Below are 22,410 nucleotides of genomic sequence, written 5' to 3'. Positions count from 1 at the left end.
ACATGCAAGTGTTCAACTTTAATAAAATAACTAATTAACTTTAAAGGAAGGAATTTTTTTTTTTAAAGATTTATTTATTTGAGAGAGAGGGAGAGTGAGGGTATGGGCAGGAGAGGAGTCAGGGGAGAGAGAATCCTTGAGCAGACTCCCCATCAAGCACAGAGCCTAAGGCGGGGCTCCATCTCAGGACCCCAAGATCACGACCTGAGTGGACAGCTCAACCAACTAAACCACCCAGGCACACCCAAAGGAAGGAATACTTTAAGGTCTTTATAAGGCAGATTGAATGATTAATGATGTATCAGAAGGTGCTTGATGAAAACTCCATCAAAAACTACTTTTAAGGGGCTCCTGGATGGCTCAGTTAGTCAAGCAACTGCCTTCACCTCAGGTCATGATCCTGGAGTCCCGTGATTGAGTCCCACATCGGGCTCCCTGCTCAGCGGGGAGTCTGCCCCCTCTGACCTCTCCCCTCTCATGTTCTCTCTCACTCTCAAATAAATAAAATAAAATAAATCTTAAAAAAAAAAAAAAAAAACTACTTTCAGGAGAGTAAACACACCGAAGTAGGATTGTTGAACCACATGGCTTCCAAGGACAGCAATTTACTTTAGAATATTTTCACTAGCAATTTGGAATGTGACAATAACACTTAGAAGTAATCAAGTTTGTCTTGTCTTTTCTAGAACTGCTGATGCTGAAAATTTAGAAACAGTTGAAGAGCCATTATAATCAATAAGATAAAGTAGTCACTTTCTCAACATGTTATGGAATATAAATGTTACATGTCAGAACTCTGCAATCGTTAAGCCTGTACTCATTTAATCACACTCCTGGAATATGAAAGGGACTTCAAAACTAGTCTAACCTTCAGATGGTCATTATCAATGCCGTCTAAATCAGTGAGCATGCAAACAAAAACTCAGTTAATTCTGGAACAGAAGAAGGATATTAGGGGAAAACTAAGGAAATCTGAATAATACACACTTTAGTATGTGTTAATACTGGTTTATTAATTATAATGAATGTACCAATCTAATATAACATGTTAACAATAGCGGAATTAGGGCTGGGGTATATATGGGAATGCTTTGTAACATCTTAGCCATTTTCCTATAAATCTCAAACTGTTTAAAAATAGAATTTATTTTTAAAAATCCATTTAAAACTCTGCAACATAATCTGCAGATTATAATACACCTGCTAAACTCCTCTCAGAATTCAATCCAAATGCATTTTAAGAGCTGTAGACACCCACACATCATACATGCATACACATACACACACACATACACACACACACACACACTTTCCATCTATGGGCTTAGACACATAGATATATGAGGGAAGCATTCTGTCTATGCTGATTTTGGTTTTGTTCCTAGCTATAAAATTATGAACAAGGTTGAGACTTCCTTTTTTAATCCAACTAACCTAACCTTTTTGAGTATATGCTGTAAGCACTTAATGATTCATTAAGAAGCACCCCCCCAGTTAATCTTCAAACAATAAAATAAAAGCATCCAAAGTCCAAGTAACATCAATCTTCCAATAAATCACATCTCTGTGGTTTAAATCATCGAGTCTTTGCTTTTACTTCAGAGGGAATAAAGGAAAAAGACTGTGCCTTATAGCTAGTAGGGAAAACAAGTAACCCTAATATGGTATGAGACCTAGTGGAAGGAACCCTGGGCAAGGAGGCAAGAGACCTTGCTTCTGGTTTCAGTTCCACCACTTATCACCTCTGTGGTCCTCAAACATTTCCTTGAACATCTCTGATCTTCCATTTCCATGATCTCAAGTCCATTTTAGCTCTAATATTTGTTCCATAAATCAAGAAGTCCTTTAGTTATCACTTCTTGGTTATGCCAGATAGCCTAGTTAATTCATTTATCTTTATCTGTTCTATAAAATTTTTAAAGCAACTAGAAAGAAAAATAAAGTAATATCCTGTCATGGAATGAATGTTTATTTCTACCAGGGGATGGAGGATGAGGGAATACAAGGAGTGAAAGAAAAGAAGTTGAACAGTCATCACAGCTTCCATTCCATTAACCTTGTATTAGTAATCCCATCACCAAATACATGGCAAATATTTACTTGCTAGTCAGCATTATGACTCATGTCTTGACTTTCTCTTTAGAAGACTATTTGAATTCACCTTGGTTTCAGCAAATTTACATCTAAATACAACCTTAAGTTTGGTTCTTCTATAGAAGGAGTTGGCACACTTTTTCTTAAAAAGCCAGATAGTCTGGGGCACTCGGGTGGCTCAACTGGCTGAATATCCAACTCTTGGTTTCAGCTCAGGTCATGATCTCAGAGTCTGGTTCCACATTCAGCAGAGAGTCTGCTTGAGGGTTCTCGCTCCCTCTGCCCCTCCCCCAACTTGTATACACTCTCTAATAAATAAATAAATCTTAAAAAAAAAAAACCAACAAATAGCTAAGGCTTTGTGAAACATATGGTCTCTGTCACAACTCAACTCTGCTACTGTAATGCAAAAGCAGCTATAGACAATGTGTAAAAGAATGGGTGTGTGTTCCAATAAAACTTTATTCAAAAAAAAAACAAGTGATGGTCTTAGCTGTAATTTGCCAATCCCTATTCTAATATCAAGGGGAGAAAAATCAACTCTCAAGATAGATTTTATAAAACTACATCATGACTTCACACTGACATTAAACTCTGTTTTGTTTGCAGGGACAAAATATTTATGAATCATGATCTTCACATACCTGAGAATGTTCAAGATTCCCCTGCGTGAACAGGTCACATCACCAATACCTAAGACAGAGCAGGAAAACACTCTCCCTTACATGGTTGTTATGACATAACAGAGGATGTGTTAATTTATATAGGCAAAATTTATAAGGTGACCTGCAAAAGTAAAATACCAAGTTTTAGCAACTTTAGCAATAATAAACCCAAACGTGATTAAAGCCAACCATCACTTCTATATGTTAAGCTAAATTAATGCAGGTAAATGTCAAGGTCATCAACTTTCCTGAGAGAGCTGTTCTGTTTCCATGCAACCCAGTTGTTTTAGACTAGCAGACCCTTGGTCATCCATAACCTGTTAAATTTCAAAAGGCTAGACTGTTTGAGCTAACACAGAAGTTCTGATTCACTCTGGGATAGGACAGGAGTTGCTCATCAACATATATGGGCTAATTAAGCCAAGATCAGATCTATCATCTCTCAGGGTCTGCCCTCATAAAAATGTTCCATTCTGTGATAGTCACCTGACTAAATTCAGCCCCCTGTTAACTACCAGATGTTCAATAGCAAGCTGGAGCAAAGAGCCAGCCCACAAGGATCAAGCAAGTGCCTTTTTAAAAACTAATCTTAAGAAGTTCCTCTACATGGCTTTGCAAAGTAAGCAAAAACCATGCCAAATAGTAAAAAAGGCACTTACTTGACTCCCACAGGCCAGCTCCACACTCTAGCAGCTAAGATGTCACTGGCATGGTACATGGTGAGTGAGGTAGAAACGGTATCTTGTCAACCACTGTAGGAATGGTAGTGAAAGACCTAAAAGAATAGAGAAAAGTAAAGTCAATGCCAAAGGTAAAGGCTCTCTTGAGCCTGCTGACATGGATAGCCCAGCATATGACAACAAAGAAAAGAAAGTGTGAAAAGATGTTGTTTAGGTCACTCTTAGCTGCTAGTTATTACAAGTGATCTTTAGGACAAGAGGGCACTTTTGAAAGAATTTTAGCTATAACCTAGAATAAATCCAGAACGTTATGAGAAACTCTCATATACACATTTTTCCCCAGAGAAAGTACTGAATCTTTGATTACCACATGGTAAGCACATACAGATGTAAAAAGAGAGAATCTGAAGGAAAAAATTCATAGACCAATAACATTCTTAGAAATAGTTTTAAAGAAGCAAAATTTTTTCACTCTTCTCTATGCTTCTAGCATTTAAAAAAAATGGAATCCTATAAAACAATGAGGGAAGAAGAAATCTTTTTTTTAAGATTTAAAAAGTAATCTCTTCACCCAATATATGAACTTACAACCCCAAAATCAAGAGTTGAATGCTCTACCAACTGAACCAGCCAGGTACCCCTCCCTCCCTTTTTTTTTAACAAGAAAAATGTTTTTAAACTGAAGGGGACCCTGGCAATAGAAGTCTCAGCTTATCCAGATTCATGCAGAACTTTCATTAGTTTCAGAAACAAATTTACAAAACTTAGAAGGCTTGGTGCGATAAAAAAAAAATCTAATTCATTTACCTAGCACCACAGCCCTTAAGGAATGCTGTTTCAAAATGCTTGACACTTGGCAAATTTAAACAATTATCTCTCAAAACCCAGACCAATAACAATATTTGTTCCAGAACAACAATTTTAAAAAGAGCCTGTTTTCACGTACCACCACATTCTCTCATAAAGCCCACATTATTTGTGGGTAAAATAATGTTAACAAAAAATTGAAACTTGCAAGAAGAGCAGCAATAGTGAAAAAACAAAAATCATTCTTAATAATCAGCTAATTCTCAATTTTTAATTCTCAATACTCTCTCTTCTATCATGCCAACCCTCCTCAAAAAAAAAAAAATTTTTTTTTATTTTTCATTATCTCTTCCTTCTTGCAGGTCCCTTCAGCATCCTTTGCCTCAGAACCAGAATGAAGAAATAAACAGGATTCTTGAGGCACTAGAATCTCTCCAATAAGAAAGCACAAAGATAATTTTTCGTTGCGAGTAAGTTTTAGGCAAAAAACTATTCTTGCATTTTTCCCTAATTCTAAAATGCTTAAAGTTGGATCACCTTTTTAACAGACAGTCTGATGACTCACAAATGCCCAAGCCTCAATTAATTTAATTAGAATGGGATATTCCCGGTTAATAGCATATTTGGCCAGACCACATCTTGTGCGCCTAGCTCACATATTCTTAATTTTGGCTTATGTTTGCCTTGCCTTAGCTACAGTCCCTGGAAAACATCCCGTGTATTAGTGTTTCCCTTCCTGCATCAGCATTTCTGGTTAAAGCACAACAGCAAATCATTTGGAGGGACAACCCGAACAGAGTTCTGTACTATGTATTCTGCAACATGATCCAAACCATTATCCAAAATGTTGCAAATGAAAGATAACTGCGTGAAAATGGGAAGAAACAAAAATCAATCAGAGATTGCCTCTCTAAAATAAGGACTACAAAGTGAAGAATACTCAATGGTAAATACATATATAAGGTATATTATTGAAACAAATATTTATCTCACATCAATTATCTACCTCAAAAAGTACTCACCCCCCATTTGTAGACCTCATTTTTCCTTTGCTCCATAAAACCATGACACCATTCAAGAACAGCCTTTTTACCATTTAAGGCACATATCCTTTTTACAAAAGAAAGCATTCCCAAACTGCAAATTATTCCAAACATACAGAAAAGAAACAATGAATAAAGGCCAATACGTTTCCTTCCTCAGCTTGTCTGCACTTCAAAAATCTGAGCATTTTTATAGAGCAAACCAAGTTTTTGCTGCAGCAGTTCAATCCCACATGAGCTTGCTGTATCACAGCAGATGCTGTTGGGCATTTTGCACAAGACATGTTCATCACCCTCCTTCTCTCCAGAAGTACAAAGGATTTTCCCAGGAATAAGAGAATGAGGACATTCCACACCAAAAAAAAGGTGTGGGGGGGGGGGCAGCATTCCTAGTCTAACTTTTAAAATGATATTATATTATTCAAATGAATACAATGTAATTTCCTTATGAAGAAACACACTCTACCCACCCCACCACCAATCCAGCACCTCTCCCCTGCCCCCCCCAAAAACTCCTCTGGTGACAGACTGCCCTTTCCAGGTGAGTTTTGACAAAGGGTTCAACAGTACTGACGTGGGTTTTCTTCCACTAATGCTGCTACTTTCTGATGCTGGCTGTGATGTGACTCAGATCTATAACTCAAGGCCTCAGCTTGTCTCTACTTTTAATCTTACCAAGAATACTCTTTTTAGGGAAAAAAATCTGCAAGAGTTTCCTTCCAATTTCCCCTTTTTATTGCTAAAAGCTCTAGCAATTACTAAAAACAAAGTCATTACATATTTAAAGCTCACCCGACTTTGTGGCACTTGGCCAAAAGAGGAACTTGATTTCATTGTGAATCAAATGTCAATGCAGAATGAGATATTAAAATTAAAGAAAGTACTGATTGCAATTCAATTTTCCATTTAATAAATGAATATTTCAAAATTCTGTAGTGTTATATATTACAACTGTTTTACCATCTCAACGATGTTTAGACAACATTTTGTTTTGAAGCTTAAGTCAGAGACGGAATTAAGTCAGAGACGGAAATGAAAAAAAGAAAAGATTTCATTTTTGGAGAGGGTGGTGAAAGCAAGAACGAAATAAACAAAACTGAATTACTAACATGCATATGTGTAATGAGACATTCACACAGAGCATACCCTTGGGATCCCCTCAAAAGATAAAAATACAACAACAACAAAAAAATCACTACCACCGCTAGGGGATCAGAACACTCATTTTTCCTGTGTATTCAGCAGTTTCGAGCGTCAGCATGCAAAGATCAGAGAAAGAGGGACAAGAGAGAGAGAAACTGACAGAGACAGACACAAGCTGGTATTCTGTTTACAAAATAAATGTAATTCCATCAAAAGCAAATGAGAAACTTTCAATCTTCTCATTAGGTTTTTACTATTTCTCCTACTCCATTCAATCTATCCGTAAATACTTCTTTGAAGTATTCTGACATCCATACTCTGTTTTAAAACGAAAAATAGGTTTTATCACACTTGGCCACTTGCCACAGCCCTGCTTCATGGCAGCTAGCAGAATTCTGGCAGTGCAAGATTCAGGATACAGTGGGGGCAGAATGGAAATACAGAAGATTAGTTCCAAAATAAACACCTCCAAAAATCTGTCATCTTTGGAAATATATACATGTAGGGAATCTAGAGTTGGCAGCACCTCTTTCAAAGAGTTCCTTTAAAGCTCTCTTCTGCAGTGCCCAGCCCTTCACCCTTCCCTCTTCTCCTCCACCTGCTCCAAATATTTACCAGGCAGATGCATGTGTCAATTTCTTAAATCATTTATAACACAAAAGCACTCCAATATTTTTCCATCACTATTTTTACTTAGTATTTCCTAAAGTCCTGCTTGTTTCAGCATAATCTGTGAACTCTTTTAAAATGATTCGGTGCTGCTCGAATCAAAGTAACTCCTTCTTCATATTTCCATGATTCCCATCACTGTATTATCTAGGTACAGACAACAAGATGATCTACAGATGCATTTTCCACAGGGCTGAAGGATTTAGAGTATAGTCTCTGGGAATTTTTAACTCACTGACTCTCATTTATCCAACACTGACTGAGTGTTCTTGACACTGATCAGGCTCAGTTTACAGGGTTGGGAAGAACAGACTACTAAGAGAACTAATCACCTGATGTTTTCACACTCAGAATTCCTGTAGCATAATTACAAAGGAAATAGAAACATTTCCTGTTTCAGACTTGCAAGCCATAGCTCAGAATTAACAAGTTATTAGAATGGTCCATCTTGGGGCACCTGGATGGCTCAGTCAGTTAAGCATGTGCCACTGGCTCAGGTCATGATGCCAGCCTCCTAAGATCAAGTCCCAGTCTGGCTCCAAGGAGCCTGCTTCTTCCTCTGCCTGCCATTCCCCTGCTTGTGTGCTTGCTCTCTTTCTCTCTCTCTCTCTCTCTCTCTCTCTCTCTCACACACACACACACACACAAATAAATAAATAAAAGATTTCAGGGCGGTGGGGAAGAATAGTCCATCTTATCTCAGCACAGCACTTTAACATTAGTTGCTTTTTTCCTGCCCCCACCCCGTCTCTCTAAATCTCCAGATTCCACCCCCATATCTTCTCCTCTCCCCCCACACCCTCAGTAGTTTCAATGGGAAAAAGAAGCCAAAAGAGAAAGATGGGTCTAAGGCATAATGAAATGTTTAAGAGGAATGCAGGGTAAATTGTTTATCAAGATATCAGAAGTAATTATGCAAACTGTCCTAAAAAGGTAATGGGAGCTATTTTTCTTCAGTCAAGCCCTTGACCCTTGTGAGAATAAACAAATACATTATGCTTGGGTTTATGATTTCATACATGCCTCCCCACCATGAAATAACATAAAAATCACTTATATAAAAATGATAGATGTCTTAGAATTAGAAAGCCCTTTAGGCTCACCTGATCAAGCCCTCTTATTTAACTGACCAAAAGATTTAAGACCAAAGAGGTAAGTCACTTGCCCAACGTCAAATAGCAAGTTAACAAATGAGAAATGAACAGAACCCACACTATTATATCACATGGTACCTCATCCTCTTCAATTACTTACTTTTATTTTGGTGATTTAAACACACAGACACCACCTCCATCTCTTCTTTTACCTACCTCAGAAAACTAATAATTCTGTGATGATAAAACAATCCTTCGCTCCCAGAGATTTCAAAAGGCCACTATATGACAAATACAATCTCTTCTGGCAAAGCAGATACTGTAATGGCTCTAAAACTTTTGACAGCTGGAATGCATGGGTGGCTCAGTCAGTTAATCGGCTGACTCTCGATTTCAGTTCAGGTCATGATCTCGGGGTTGTGGGATCAAGCTCAGCACAGAGTCTGCTTGAGATTCTCTCCCTCTGCCTCTGCCTCTGCTTCACCTCCTGCTCACTTGTGTGACCCTGCACACACACTCTGTCTCTCTCTTAAAAATATTTTTTAAAAACAATTAAAAATGTCATAGTTATCAAATACTCACCTTTGCATTATAATACCTAGAAAAATACCAAAGAATATGTGTTTTCTAAATAAAGCAATCCAGTAAAGTAATTAAAATACTAGAAAATCACTCCATATAACTCGTTCTTGATGACTATGTGGTTTTATTTTTTATACTTCTGGGGTGGCAGAAGCAGTAGGAATCTTGTACCTTCATTTCTAATGTGATCAAGAAGATTGCTAAAATTTTACTAAGAAAAGGCTTCATGCTTAAGAATAGCTAGGTTTTTGTTTGTTTCAAATATAAAAGACTATCATATATACAATGCTCAATATTCTCTAAAGGTAAACAAACACTACAAAAGTGGAACATCGAAGAGAACAAAGTCAAAGGAAATTACTTAAAAATAGTCCTCTAATTAACATAATGTGAAGAGTTTCTTCCTTGGAAGAGTACAATACACAGAACCCATGCTTTCAACTAAGTTTTGTTGAATGCTCATCATGTTATAAACTTTTCCATACCGGTCTGCAAATCTTTTAGATTCTGATGGTATGAGGTAGGGGAAGGGAGCAGGAAAATGGGGATATGGTGGGAATCTGATATACAAATTAGAAAATCATTAAACCAGGTCAACATATTTTTATATACAAGAGTAGAGGTACAACAATCACAACAATGAAACATACTTAACATGACTGTAAAAAGAAACACACAGAGACCGTCCAGAAACAAAGTTTCAGCACCTGAGTATTAACAAAATCAGACAGCCCTTGAATTAGCTTTCTACCTGGTACCAGCTGAGTGATAGTCCACATCCAATCATCAAGTTCTATCAATTCTACTTCCTAAACTCCCTTCTCTCTATTCCTTTTCTCTATCCCCAGTGCTACTGTCCTCAGTCAGGCATCTTTTGCCTGGTCCATTAAGATATCCCTTACTGGCCTCTTGGCTTTTCTGGTCCCATCTTCTCCAAACCAGCCTTCACACAGCTGCTATTGTAACCTACCAAAAACCACGAACTGATCATGTGAATCACTTGATTGAAATTCTTCAGACACTCACCTATTGACCAGCAGTTATTTTTCTAAACTGTAGCTTAAATTGTGGAATCAGTTGAAATGGGTCCCAACCAGTATTTCTTGAACAAAACAGCACAGAAATGATGTAAATCATACATAGTAAAAATACTGTCTCATGAAACTTTTCCTACTTTTACGCACACATGCACATTCTGGGTCATGAAATAAAATGTATTTCTACTGTGAGTTGAGTTTAAAAAAAAAAAAACACTGACCTACATAATAAAATCCCAACTCCTTCACAAGTCCCTTCACAGTGTGATTCCCTCACCACAGCACAGTAGCTAAGAGACAGTCGCTGGAGCCAGACCCCTTGGGTTTACTTGCCAAGTATGCCAGTAGCAGCTGTGTGATCCTGAGCAAGTCATTTACTAACTGAGTGTCACTTACCAGCCGTGATCCTGGGCAAATCAACCAATCTGAGATAACTCAGTTTCACTATCTATAAAAGGAGAATAGTAAGAGTACCTACCCACAGGGTGTCGCATGAATTGAGATTACCTATGCAAAGTGCATAACACGTGGTATACATAATATTAATTATTACTGGTATCACTACTACTGTCCAGCTTAATCTCTGGCTATTCTTGCCCATACTCCATTATGACAAACTACTGGCCATTTCTCAAAGACATCTTCCTCCCTCAGACTATCATGTCAGATGCTGGTGCTGTCTAGAATGGGAACTACACCTTTCCAGTCCCCCACACATTATATTTCCTCATATTTCAGCTTAAGTGAGGCCCCCCTTATAAAGCCTTCCCCTTTCCCCAGTTCTCTTCAGTAGGTCTAAATGCTCCCAAGGCGGGAGGGCACAACCCCTTACGGTCTTGCTTGTTGGTGTCTCCTAGCCAAACTGTGACCTCTTTGGACCACCTCAGGGGCATCTCTCTTTCCCAGCACAGCATGTTACAAACAGTAGTTCAACAGGTATTTTCTGGTCAATAGGTGAGTGTCTGAAGAATTTCAATTTTCTGAATGATTCCAGTTATTTACCCTTACCAAGTTTTCCTTTTCTCATCTGTACCATAGGTGTAGTATTTTTCCTGAAGAGTTGTTGTGGAGTACACCAGACAATGTTATAAAAGTGCTATAGAAGCAATGCTCGATAATGTGTGGGATTTTCTAGAATCCTTATCTAAATTACAAAGATCCTAAGGAAGCAATACCTTAGACCCTTATTATCTAATACCTGGAGGAGAGGGTAGAGAAAGAGAGTTAAGAAATCTAGTTAGAAAGACAGTGAGATAGATCTCTTAGAAGAAAACTGCAGTAGATGCTTGAAAAAGAAACATGACTGAGGAGAAGACAAAATGGAAGGAGGCCCCACACTGACAACCCACCAGACCTAGACTTAAATCTCACGGCCAAAACCTGTGTCTTGTCCATCATTGTATCTCTAGCATTAAAACAGTTTATGACACTTAAGAAGAAATGAACCTACCTCACCCTCAATGTTCTCATCTATAAAACTGGGATAACACTGCCTCTCATAGGATTTGGGTGAGAATTCAATGAGGTAACACAATGCCCTCAGATCTTAGACGCTTCCTTCTGTATCTACTCCTCTACATATCTACCCCTCCACATAGGGTCGGGTAGTTCAAGCTAACCTATTTACTCTCCTGTTATCTGGCCAAAAAAATCAGTCACATTAACTTTCTCTAAAGTTTACAGGAGATATTAGTACTCTTGAACATCCTATAACACTACTTCCTATAGATAAGAAGTACAATGTAGCCTATCTTAGAATGCAAAAAAGAATCTAAAGGATCTTGTAATCTATAAGGCATTAAGTACAGTTTAAGACTACACTAGAGACTATCCTCTGGACAGCCTCACACACATAATGGGAGTCCTCAGCAATTCTCTGGTGATCATTACCAATGCTCCCCAAACAATAAAGTAGACAATAAAGAGTAAAAACTTTCAGAAACAAAGTATAAGAGATAAACACCCCACTCTTTTGATTATAAATACTATCAATGTCCTTAAAGAACCTTTGGAAGGGCTCTTATTTTCAAGAGAGATGTCAAAATGCAATGTCATATTTTCCATTTTTTCCAGAACTACATTAGAAAAAGTTCAGTTTTAGCATGCTATTAGACCCAGCTGGTGATATAATTTACCGAGTTACATTTTTATCAAAATAAAAGACTCAGGTCGCCTGGGTGGCTCTGTCAGTTAAGCAGCTGCCTTCGGCTCAGATCATGGTCCCAGGGTCCTGGGATGGAGCCCCACATCAGGATCCCTGCTCATTAAGGAGTTTGCTTCTCCTTCTTCCTGTCCTTTTCCCCCTCTCCTCCACTTGTACTCTCTCTCTCTCTCTCTCTGATAAATAAAATCTTTGAAAATAAAAAAATACATAAATAAATATTCACACCCATACACAGTTTACAAGTCAACAATTCACATAACTTATTAAAATTACTCTGCTTGAAGTCAACTTTCAAGTTACACAGGCTCTTTCACTGCATTTAACAAAGTACAGTGAAATAATTAAATGGAGGGTTTCTCTTGCATGTTCAATATGCAGGGGACAAGTTTTTTTAACATGTGTCATCAAGTTTGACCTAAATCAGGGAGTAATTATTCAAGATTGGGTTTGAGTTTAGGCACTTACTGAAAGAATATGGCCCCAATTCACTTTTTAAAACGTACCTCTGCTTAACTGTTTTTAAAACAAAACACACATTTGTGTAATTTCTCAGGAAAAGAAATGAATGCAAAGGTCAGCAGATAGGGGAGCCATTTTCAGCTCTGTGGTAACCTGATGGGCTACCAAGGAAAAAGCCATTTCAACACTCTTGCATTAGTTCCTTAACCTATGGTCTGTTTGAGATCTCAAGTCTACAGTTCTTTTAAGTACATGTCCTCCTCCATGGTGACATCTTAGTTTCCAAAAAACATGATATTCCAGTAATTGTAAAGTATCCATGAGCCATGATATGACATTAATCAGTCAAATAAAGAATAGAGGATTCCCTTATGTTAAGTGATTATCTCCAGATCTTAAAAGGTAGTGTTGTCCTTAATTACAAAAAGCAAAACAAAACAAAACAAAAAACAGTAATTTTTAAGAAAACCCACAGAGGCACAAAGCTAGAATATTAAAAAGCGATGAGGGGGTGCCTGGGTGGCTCAGTCAGTTAAGCATCCAACTCTTGATTTAGGCTCAGGTCATGATCTCAGGGTCCTGGGATGGAGCCCCGGGTCAGATTTCATGCTCAGCAGGGAGTCTGCTTGAGGATTCCCTCTTCCTCTCCCTCTGCCCCCTTCCCTCTCTCACATTGTCTCTCAAATAAATAAATAAGGGACGCCTAGGTGGCTCAGTTGGTTAAGCAGCTGCCTTCGGCTCAGGTCATGATCCCAGCGTCCTGGGATCGAGTCCCACATCAGGCTCCTTGCTCAGCGGGGAGCCTGCTTCTCCCTCTGCCTCTGCCTGCCATTCTGTCTGCCTGTGCTCACTCTCTCCCCCCCTCTCTCTCTGATAAATAAATAAAATCTTTTAAAAAAAAAATAAGTAAATAAATCTTTTTTTAAAAATGAAAGCAACATCTCTGCAGTTATTCAGATAATGGTGTCAATGAAGTGCTATTGCAGAAGATAATGACCACTCTGGATTTCAAACACGAGGCAGCCCCAAAACCAAAAATGATCTTTGTTGTTATCTTTGATATACAGCATTTTTGATGTTGCATTCTCTACTTAGATTTCCTCTTGGAGTAGAGTTCATAAAGCATGAAACAGAGCCCCCTTGGGACTTAGAAAAGTTCAAATAATCATAATCTGTTGAATAAATCCAAATTTACTCATTCAAATATTTTGTGCACATCGTACAAAATAAGCATGATTTTAAGATAAATAAAAGGATGGTTGTGGGGCATCTGGGTGGTTCAGTTGATTAACTGTCTGCCTTTTGTTCAGGTCACGATCTCCAGGTCCTGGAATTAAGCCCCACATGGGGCTCCCCACTCAGCAGCAAGTATACATTCCCCCTCTCTCTCTGACCCTCCCTCCCCACCCATGCTCTTTTACTTCCTCTCTCCCACTCTCTCTCCTTAATAAACAACAAAATCTTCAAAAAAAAAAAACATGGTTTTTTCCTTAAAAACAAGCCAGCTTGGGTAACTAATGTAACATCGTGTGTCAACTACATTTTGATAGAAAATAGTGGGAATAATAGTAAATTTTAAAAGTCTGCTCTAAACATTTATCCAGGACCATCAAAATCTTAGCACGGTAGTTGACTAAAACAACAAAAACTCTTGAACCTGATTCAATCATGTATTTATATAATCTGGGTATTAATCATACTTTTGCTGGGCTTTGAGAAGAAAGCAAGTACCACCATAAAGCTAATCCAAAGGTACCCACTCTTTGGGTATACTACCATAAAGAAGTATAATATACAATCAAAGACAGCACTGGCAATACTAAAGTTAAAGCAATTATCCAAATGTGGTTACTTAAATTAACAGGCCATTAAACAAGTCAAATTGGGGACAGGGGGCTGGGGGAGTGGATGAGCATATCTTTTCAGAACTGGCAAGCAGACACAAAGGTGCATATTCAATTAATGCACGTCTGAGCATCACCTATATACTTAGTGCTGTGTTGGAGTCTATGAGAGACAAAAAATGCAATACTGCCCTATTTCTCCTATAATATAAGGCTCTCACAAACGAAACCTTTAGATAAAAAGTCAGTGCCAATCTGTGTCCTGCTAATAATAAAGTCTATCAGAATTTAGACAGGACAGAATAGGATAGAAGAGAGGGATTAAGAACCAGGAATCACACAAATTAAGATTCTGACTAGAACATCTTGAATCCACCACCACTTAAAGAATTTTATTTTTTTTTAAGATTTTATTTATTTATTTGACAGAGAGAAATCACAAGTAGATGGAGAGGCAGGCAGAGAGAGAGGGGGAAGCAGGCTCCCTGCCGAACAGAGAGCCCGATGCGGGACTCGATCCCAGGACCCCGACCGAGATCATGACCCGAGCCGAAGGCAGCGGCTTAACCCACTGAGCCACCCAGGCGCCCCAAAGAATTTGAATCTCAGATGTCATAAACCAGACATAACCTAATAAGTCATTTCCCTCAGTTGCCATTAGGTCTGTTTCCTCATCTGTAAAGTGAGTAGGTTAGCTTCAAAAAGGAGTTGTAGGTCACAGTCTCTAACCTGAAATGGACCTTAGAGGTTAGAGGAGTGATTAAGAATGAAATTCAGTTGCAGGAACTACATAAACATTTAGTATAGATATGTGGAACATTGGCTTAAGTACAGTGAAGTATTTGTGCTGGGATGGATCTGGCTAAATAAGACCAGCCAGACCATGAGAAACCCAGTTAAAGAACTGGGACTTGCCTCTGTGTCAGGTAATATAATCTCAGTTAAAACTGTCAGGTTAAACTGAAATGCTTTCATTGCCAAAGAACTATAATGTGTAAAGTAGAGAGACAACCACAAACTGTAACAGTCCAATGACACACTTAAGCAAGAGATTTAGCTATTGACCACTAGGAAATGTTAACAGTCAGGCTTTCATAATCAGAGGTGAGACAGTTTGATTTAGCAAAGCAATTACCCAGCTCACGATGAAAAGCAGTTGCCCCTCAAAGAATCACCCTTGAAAATAGCAGTCACCTTCACTAACCACACAGTAAGGCATGCAACAAACATTTTACATGTCTTCATTACAGTCACAAACTGAGGAGCAGTAACAGGCTCTTCACACAGGAAGGGAAAAATTACGCTAGATGGTGTTAAAAATACCAAATAAGCCCCTGCACCTTTATTTCTATTTACTCAGTTGTTTGATCTTTTAATGAGGAAGGTGGGAAAGGAACAAGTTATGTTTTATAACTTCGAAACCACATTTACCAATAGGCTAAACTGTACTGCTTTAGACTCATTCTGTAAACTTGGAAAAGATTTCAAAACGCATGCCTCTCAAGCAAAAAATTAACCAGCACCATAATTGGTTATGTCCCCCTGGCTCTAATTTACTGTACCTACTACAGCAGAACAAAAGTGGCACAAGCTGGGCTTGTGATCTAGTCCAATGCAGAGTGCCATCTGCTGCACATGCACAGAATGTGTCCTATGCAAGATTCAACCTTAGTGTCTCGCAGGGACCTCTGTAAGAGCAAGATGTTTGTTCCCATATTTGCCTCATTCCACAGCTCTGCCTCCAACATCTACTCACAAGACAATTCCCATTCACGGTTGTTTAAAATACCAATACTTTCCCAATACTCTCCTTTTCCTTGAAAAGAAGGAGATTATGAAGGAGCAATTGCGTCTTATAACGAAAAGAAGACAATAAGAGGGTCAGACTATCTGGGGTAGGTGGGAATCCTAAAACTGCTGTGTATTAGAGGTGGAATCCTGGCCAAGTCCCTCCCCTTTCTGGGCCTCAATTTCAGGCATAAAATGTCAAGAGTTAAATCCCTAAGAGATACCTTTCAAATTGAATCTTGTGAGGAATCATAGAATAACAGATGGAGACAGCTATATACAGGAAGGCTTCAGAGCAATCGTAGAAAAAGAAAAAAAAACCTGTTTACATATTTTAATTAATCAGGTACAACTTTTTTCAAAATCGTACAATTCTAAGTTCATTTACAAGTCAACATTCCCATGATAACACTTCAGCCCTTCAGAAATAACACTTCACTTCAACTGTGCTTTCAGTTACAAATTCAGCACATCACTTTTACCCACCCCAGAATAGCACAGAAGAACACTTTCATGAAGTACCCACACAAGGAAGACACTCATAGCCTGACAGATTCGCATAGTGGAAAATATACAAGGCATAAATTTAAAAATGTTAAATGAATACCACACCCAAATAGCCTTAAAAACAAACTGTACAAAGTCAAAAGACGTATTAGCAAAATACAGGGATAAAGACAACTTGGGAAGCCTTTAAATAGTTTGAGGGAGAGGGGAATGCCATCAGATTTCTGGATGGCTTTATGTTTTCAGGAAAACAAAACACATAAATGGAGGCTATGAAACATGCAAATCTAAACTGAACTGTGGAAAAGCTCGGCTCTCACCCAAAAGCTTCAGCAAAGCAATATGTCAGTATGCCAAATATGAAGTACAAATTTTCTTCACAAGAATGAGGATAGGATCCATACGTGTGACTAATAATAACAGTATCATCTTGCATTTACAGACCATTAGTTCTTTTCATAGCTCTTGCAGACACCTGGTTTCATGCTGTCATCAGGCTTGGGGTGTCCTCTCTGAAAACCTCCAGTTCAGCTTCCTCTCAAGAGCTATGTGATCAGAATAGGACAGGTGGATGTATTTGTTGAGATCTGAAGGTACTAGTTCCTTCTATCAGGCCGTCTGCAGGGATTCTCTCATTCCCACACTATACAAGTTAGCCCTAGGAAATAAAATCTACACTCGTTCCCTCACAGTTGGCCAGAGACCAACACAAATGAGTCTAGAAAGTCCAAGGAAAGAGAACCCGCTGACTTGTTAGGTCAACAACTCCATGCCAAGTTGATCTCTTGCAATTGAAAAAAGAATTCACAATCACTCACCAATACATCTCGAGGCTGTTCAAACAGAAACTCTCCTTCCTTGCCAGCCAATGAAATCCAGCAATAACTGGTTAATTCAACTACCAAATCCCTGCCTCTGCGAACAACTTGCCCTATCCACTTCCCCTCTGCCTGCTGCCCCCCCCCCTTCCTTCTTCAGGCACGCGTGAACGAGCTGGTAAAACCAGCCCTCGGAAAGGACCACCGAGGACCTTTAAGGACCTGAGGGGATGGAGCTTGCCTCCTGAAGCAATGCAGCATCCATCGCGAAGGGGCTGTTCCCCATGCCCACACACGCAGGAAGTCACGGAGGAGGATAAAGTTTGATTATCCTTCTTGGCCGTACCCAAAGGGCCGAGAGAGGACGAGGGAGCGGCCCCGCTGGGGTCCTGGGCTGCTCTCCGGAGGCAGTGCCCAGAAGCATGGCACTGCCACTCTCCTGACACATACACCAGGCAGCCGCGGCAACTCAGGACACCCCAACCCGCCCGGAGGAGGAGGGAAAGGGGACAACTTGCACGGGGCTCAGTACGCGAGCGATGGGGCAGAGCTGTTTTTAAAAAACGGAGGGAGGGAGGGACCGAGATCGGGGGCGAAGTCTGTCAGGGAGAGGTTCAAGTCCCGTCCCTTCCCCGCCCTGGTGCCCCGGGTCCTGCGGGAACATCCCCGCCATCGCCCCTCCTCCTCCTCCACTCGGCTTCCTCCGCCCTCCCTCCCTTCCTGGTCGCCGCCGCAGGCGCCTGAAGGGCACGGCGGCTCCTCCGTGCCCGGCAAGCTCGGGAGCGGCCGCGAGTTGAGGTAACTCGCCCGCTGCCCCGGCGGCCTGCCCGCCGGCGGCTCTCACACGCCAGCGCCGCCCCGCCCTCCCCGGAGCCGCCGGGCGCGCTCGCTCACCGTCCGGTGGTGCTGCTGCTGCCGGTGGCGGCTGACGCCCAGCCCGGGGAAGCAGCCGGCAGTCAGCGCTCCGCAGCCGCCGCCGCCCCCGCCGCCGCCCCGGGAGGAGAGGAGCAGCAGGAGCGATCTACCTGCGGCGGCCGCCATCTCTCAACTGGAAACGGCGCCGACCCAGGCAGCGCAGCGGACGGCCGGGGCGGAGCTAAGACCCGCCACTCACCGTCGCCGGGCCAACTGCCGCCCTTGGCTGAGTTGGTGAGGCGGAGCTTCCTGCAAGGCCCAATCGACAGGCGGGAGAACCACACTTGAGACTGCCTGTCACTTGCAGAGTTACCTATTGTGGGACATAGTCAATTACGGGCAAATTCTAAGGAACCGGTAATTGGCACCCGAGCCCCTCAGAATAGCAGCACTAGAGATGGCATATTCGATTTGGCTAATCTTCACCAAGGATAAAGCTATGATAAAGGTAACTGGGGAAACAGATATTTGTGCTAAGCTTTGTACTTTGTGAGTGTTCTAAGTTGGCAAAATATGTACCAAATTAGTAATCATTAAACGAGGGATGCTAGAACTCTCAGTGACACGCCCAGAGTTATCATTCATAACTGATGGTATTTGGACATGTTGAAATTAACCCTACGTCAAAGGGTGATCTAATGACCGTGCTATGTAGCATAATATAGGAGGGGTAGAATGCTTATGATATCAAAGTCCCAGAATGAGTACAAGCCTTCAGGGTGAATTAACAGACCTATATACATTTCAAATACTCAATTCATTTTTACAGCACTTTTTAGACTGATACTCTTACACTCTCCAGAAGGAATAATCATTTTCTTACTCTCTTTGACCCTGTGTGCACTTATTAAACTATGGAAACAGAACATGTTGGTAATGCAATAAAAGTCATGTAAAGGTTATTCTAATGAATTTTCATAATTTAAATAAACTAGCCAATAGGATACACTTTGGAATAATTCTTGATTGCTTTCTCTTGAAAAATACTTCTTTCCCCAAGAAACAAGATCATAAAGAAAGCTCATTAAAGACTGTGAAAGAAGTATTTTCTTAGAAGAGGATTTCTTTGCTGTCTGTTATTATAGGCTGGTTAGTCCTCACACCTTCTTTTAAAATGTGAAGTAGGAAAACAATTTGGTAAGCAGCTGAAAGTATTACTCTAGGGGCCCCCCGGGTGGCTCAGTACATTAAGCATCTGCCTTCTGCTCAGGTCATGATCTTGAGCCCAGAGAGCCTGCATGGGGATCTGCTTCTCCCTCACCCTCTGCCCCACCCCACCCCCCTGCTCATGCTCTCTTTCTCTCAGATAAATAAAATCTTCTTCTTTTTTTTTTTTTTTTAAGTGTTACTTGGGGCCCCTGGGTGGCTCAGTGGGTTAAGCCTCTGCCTTTGCTCAGGTCATGATCTCAGGGTCCTGGGATGGAGCCCCACATCAGGCTCTCTGCCTGGGATCAAGCCACACATCAGGCTTTCTGCTGGGCAGGGAGCCTGCTTCCTTTTCTCTCTCTCTGCTTGCCTCTCTGCCTAGTTGTGATCTCTCTCTCTCTGTGTCAAATAAATAAATAAAAATCTTTTTAAAAAAAGTATTACTATAAATTCTGGAAAACATCTTTAGTAGTGTAGCCTTAGGCAATCAAGTTGAAACAAAAATACACCACATACAATTTTATTTTATTTTTTTTTAGGATTTTATTTATTTGACACAGAGAGAGAGATTGCAAGTAAGCAGTGAGGCAGACAGAGAGAGAGGGGAAAGCAGGCTCCCCACTGCACCGAGAGCCCGATGTGGGGCTCGATCCCAGGACCCTGATATCATGACCTGGGCCGAAGGCAGAGGCTTAACCCAGTGAGCCACCCAAGCACCCCCACCACATACAATTTTATTTGATCACTTATTCTAATAATATTTTTTAAAGTTTAGCTGAAATGGTATTTGCTTGGCCAAGTATTGCTAAATAATGAAGTGGGGCTTTTGGTTTGTTTAATCCTTCCACCCCACCCCAGAACATTAAAATGATTGGCTTCTCCGGGTGAGAATATCACACCACTCACCCAAATGGCATTTATTGCCCAACAAGTGGAACCTGAGAGCTCAAGAATGAGATGAGCTCCCCCACATTCAACAGCTGCACATACTAATCCCCCCGTAGCTGGAAATCTGTGACATTACTGGAACAACTTCACTTACAATCATTTTCTGCCCATCTATATTTATCATATCTGCATGTTATATATCTAGCAATGCTGTGCCATCTCCTCCTTCTCACTAGGATTGCCAGGAATTTTACTTTTGTTGTATTTTCTGTTTCTTTTGCCATACCTGCCTATGAATCAGGATTGTCTATCCATCTCCAACTTATACTTCAAGAAGTTCTACCGGAATTGTCTTTCTCCTATTTTTCCAAATACAGAAATTAGACATGCATCCTGAAGTTCTGAGATTTAGTCCTATGCATTTGCAAAAGAACCACAATAAAAAGATTTTTTTTTTAACTGCATAAACCTGAAACTAGAGGGATTACCAAAAGCTTCCTTCTTAGTTACTAAGGGTGTCATCTTTTGTCTACCAAGATAAAACCACTGATGCACCCCAGGTAGGCTGTGTAATCTGAGGTTCCACTGACCAAATTGAGTTCTAACAATCCAGGGCTAGAAACTATACAAACGTTAATTACCTCCTTACATAGAAAATCTTTTCCATAGCAGCAAAGGAGATATCTTACATGAGTTGGTTGGCCAGGCCCCATAATAAGAAAGTGTGGATAGTTTAACAGAAAATATCCTCATTCCTAAAAAATAATAAATTACATATGAAGGGAAAGGGAATTAATATTCATTGAGTAACTGTGCTCAACAGGCACTGTGCTGATCACTCTGGAGATAATACTTTTTTAAAAGATGGCAAAGTGACCACAAAAAAATTAAAAACTGTGTTACCTTTTGAGAGTAAAAAATTAAAGAAAACCTAAATGTTTTCTAATAGGAATTCGTTAATAAGAGACTAACCCTAGGGGCCCCTGGGTAGCTCAGTGGGTTAAAGCCTCTGCCTTCAGCTCAGATCATGATCCCATGATCAGGTCCTGGGATGGAGCCCCGCATTGGGATCTCTGTTCATCAGGGAGCCTGCTTCCCTTCCTCTCTCTCTGCCTGCCTCTCTGCCTACTTGTGATCTCTGTCTGTCAAATAAATAAATAAAATCTTTAAAAAAGAGAGAGAGCGAGCGACTAACCCTATAACAGAATATTATACAACCATTAACAAAATGAATTATTCCATCTATACTTTAAAAAAGTAATAATATGGGACAGCCAGATGGCTGAGTCAGGTAACCATCTGCCTTCAGCTCCGGTTGTGATCCCAGGATCCTGGGATTAAGTCCCGAATATGATCCCTTGCTTTACCTCTGCCTGCCACTCCCTCTCCTTGTGAGCTCTTTCTCTCTGACAAATAAGTAAATAAATACGTAGTTTTTAAAAAGTAATAAGCTAGTGCAGATGAACCTTTTTAATTTATATATGTAAAAGTTACTTATGTATACTTTTATATGTTATATGTGTATTTCAGTTACATAGTGACTTGGAAAAATAAACAAGAAACATGTTAGCTCTGGAGACTTTTGAGAAGTAGCTACCCTTTAGAATGGTTTAACATATTCCCATCTGCATGTTATTTTTATCATTATAAAAACATGGTCACTAAAATCTACATGGCCGTAGAGTTGTTTTCTGTGCCAATCCTTAAAACAGGTTGATCTTTTTTTAGCTAAAACTAATCAGAACAGATTTCCTGGAGCATGAAACCCTAACTAGGCTTCCTACTAAAATGTACACAGAAGTCAGCTCCCAATTATGACTCAACTCAATGGAGTATTTGCCTAAAAGCATTCCAGAATAACCAGGATAGGTGATGCACACAGTTCATTGACATGGGTAAGAAACCATAACAGGATCTGCTTAGACATCTGGGGGCTGTGTTTCATGGTTCACAGATGGTGTGAATTACTATGCAAGTGAAATCAGCAATTCTTAAAGAATAGGGAAAAGGTATATGAAGAAGGAGAGCAAGAGGAAAGGGCTTACCCTCAAATACTTATCATCTCAT

General features: G+C 40.1%; 1 protein-coding gene and 1 pseudogene across 1 annotated transcript in view; one reads left to right on the top strand and one right to left on the bottom strand.

Annotated features, from left to right (window-relative positions):
* The window catches only part of MCU (mitochondrial calcium uniporter), a 197,774-nt gene extending 179,317 nt beyond the window's left edge, over window positions 1–18,457 (bottom strand). Inside the window, exon 1 of the mRNA XM_004769477.3 lies at window positions 18,289–18,457. Coding sequence (XP_004769534.1) covers window positions 18,289–18,435 — 147 coding nt within the window. The 5' untranslated portion in view covers window positions 18,436–18,457. The remainder of the gene's footprint in view (window positions 1–18,288) is intronic.
* Window positions 18,458–18,494: 37 nt separating this feature from the next.
* The window catches only part of LOC101678932, a 48,963-nt pseudogene continuing 45,047 nt past the window's right edge, over window positions 18,495–22,410 (top strand).

The sequence above is a fragment of the Mustela putorius genome, unplaced genomic scaffold (genome assembly GCF_011764305.1).
Source record: "Mustela putorius furo isolate JIRA1106 unplaced genomic scaffold, ASM1176430v1.1 tig00000698_pilon_pilon_pilon, whole genome shotgun sequence".
In the NCBI taxonomy this organism is placed as follows: domain Eukaryota; kingdom Metazoa; phylum Chordata; class Mammalia; order Carnivora; family Mustelidae; genus Mustela; species Mustela putorius.
This window is presented reverse-complemented; position numbering and strand designations above follow the sequence as displayed.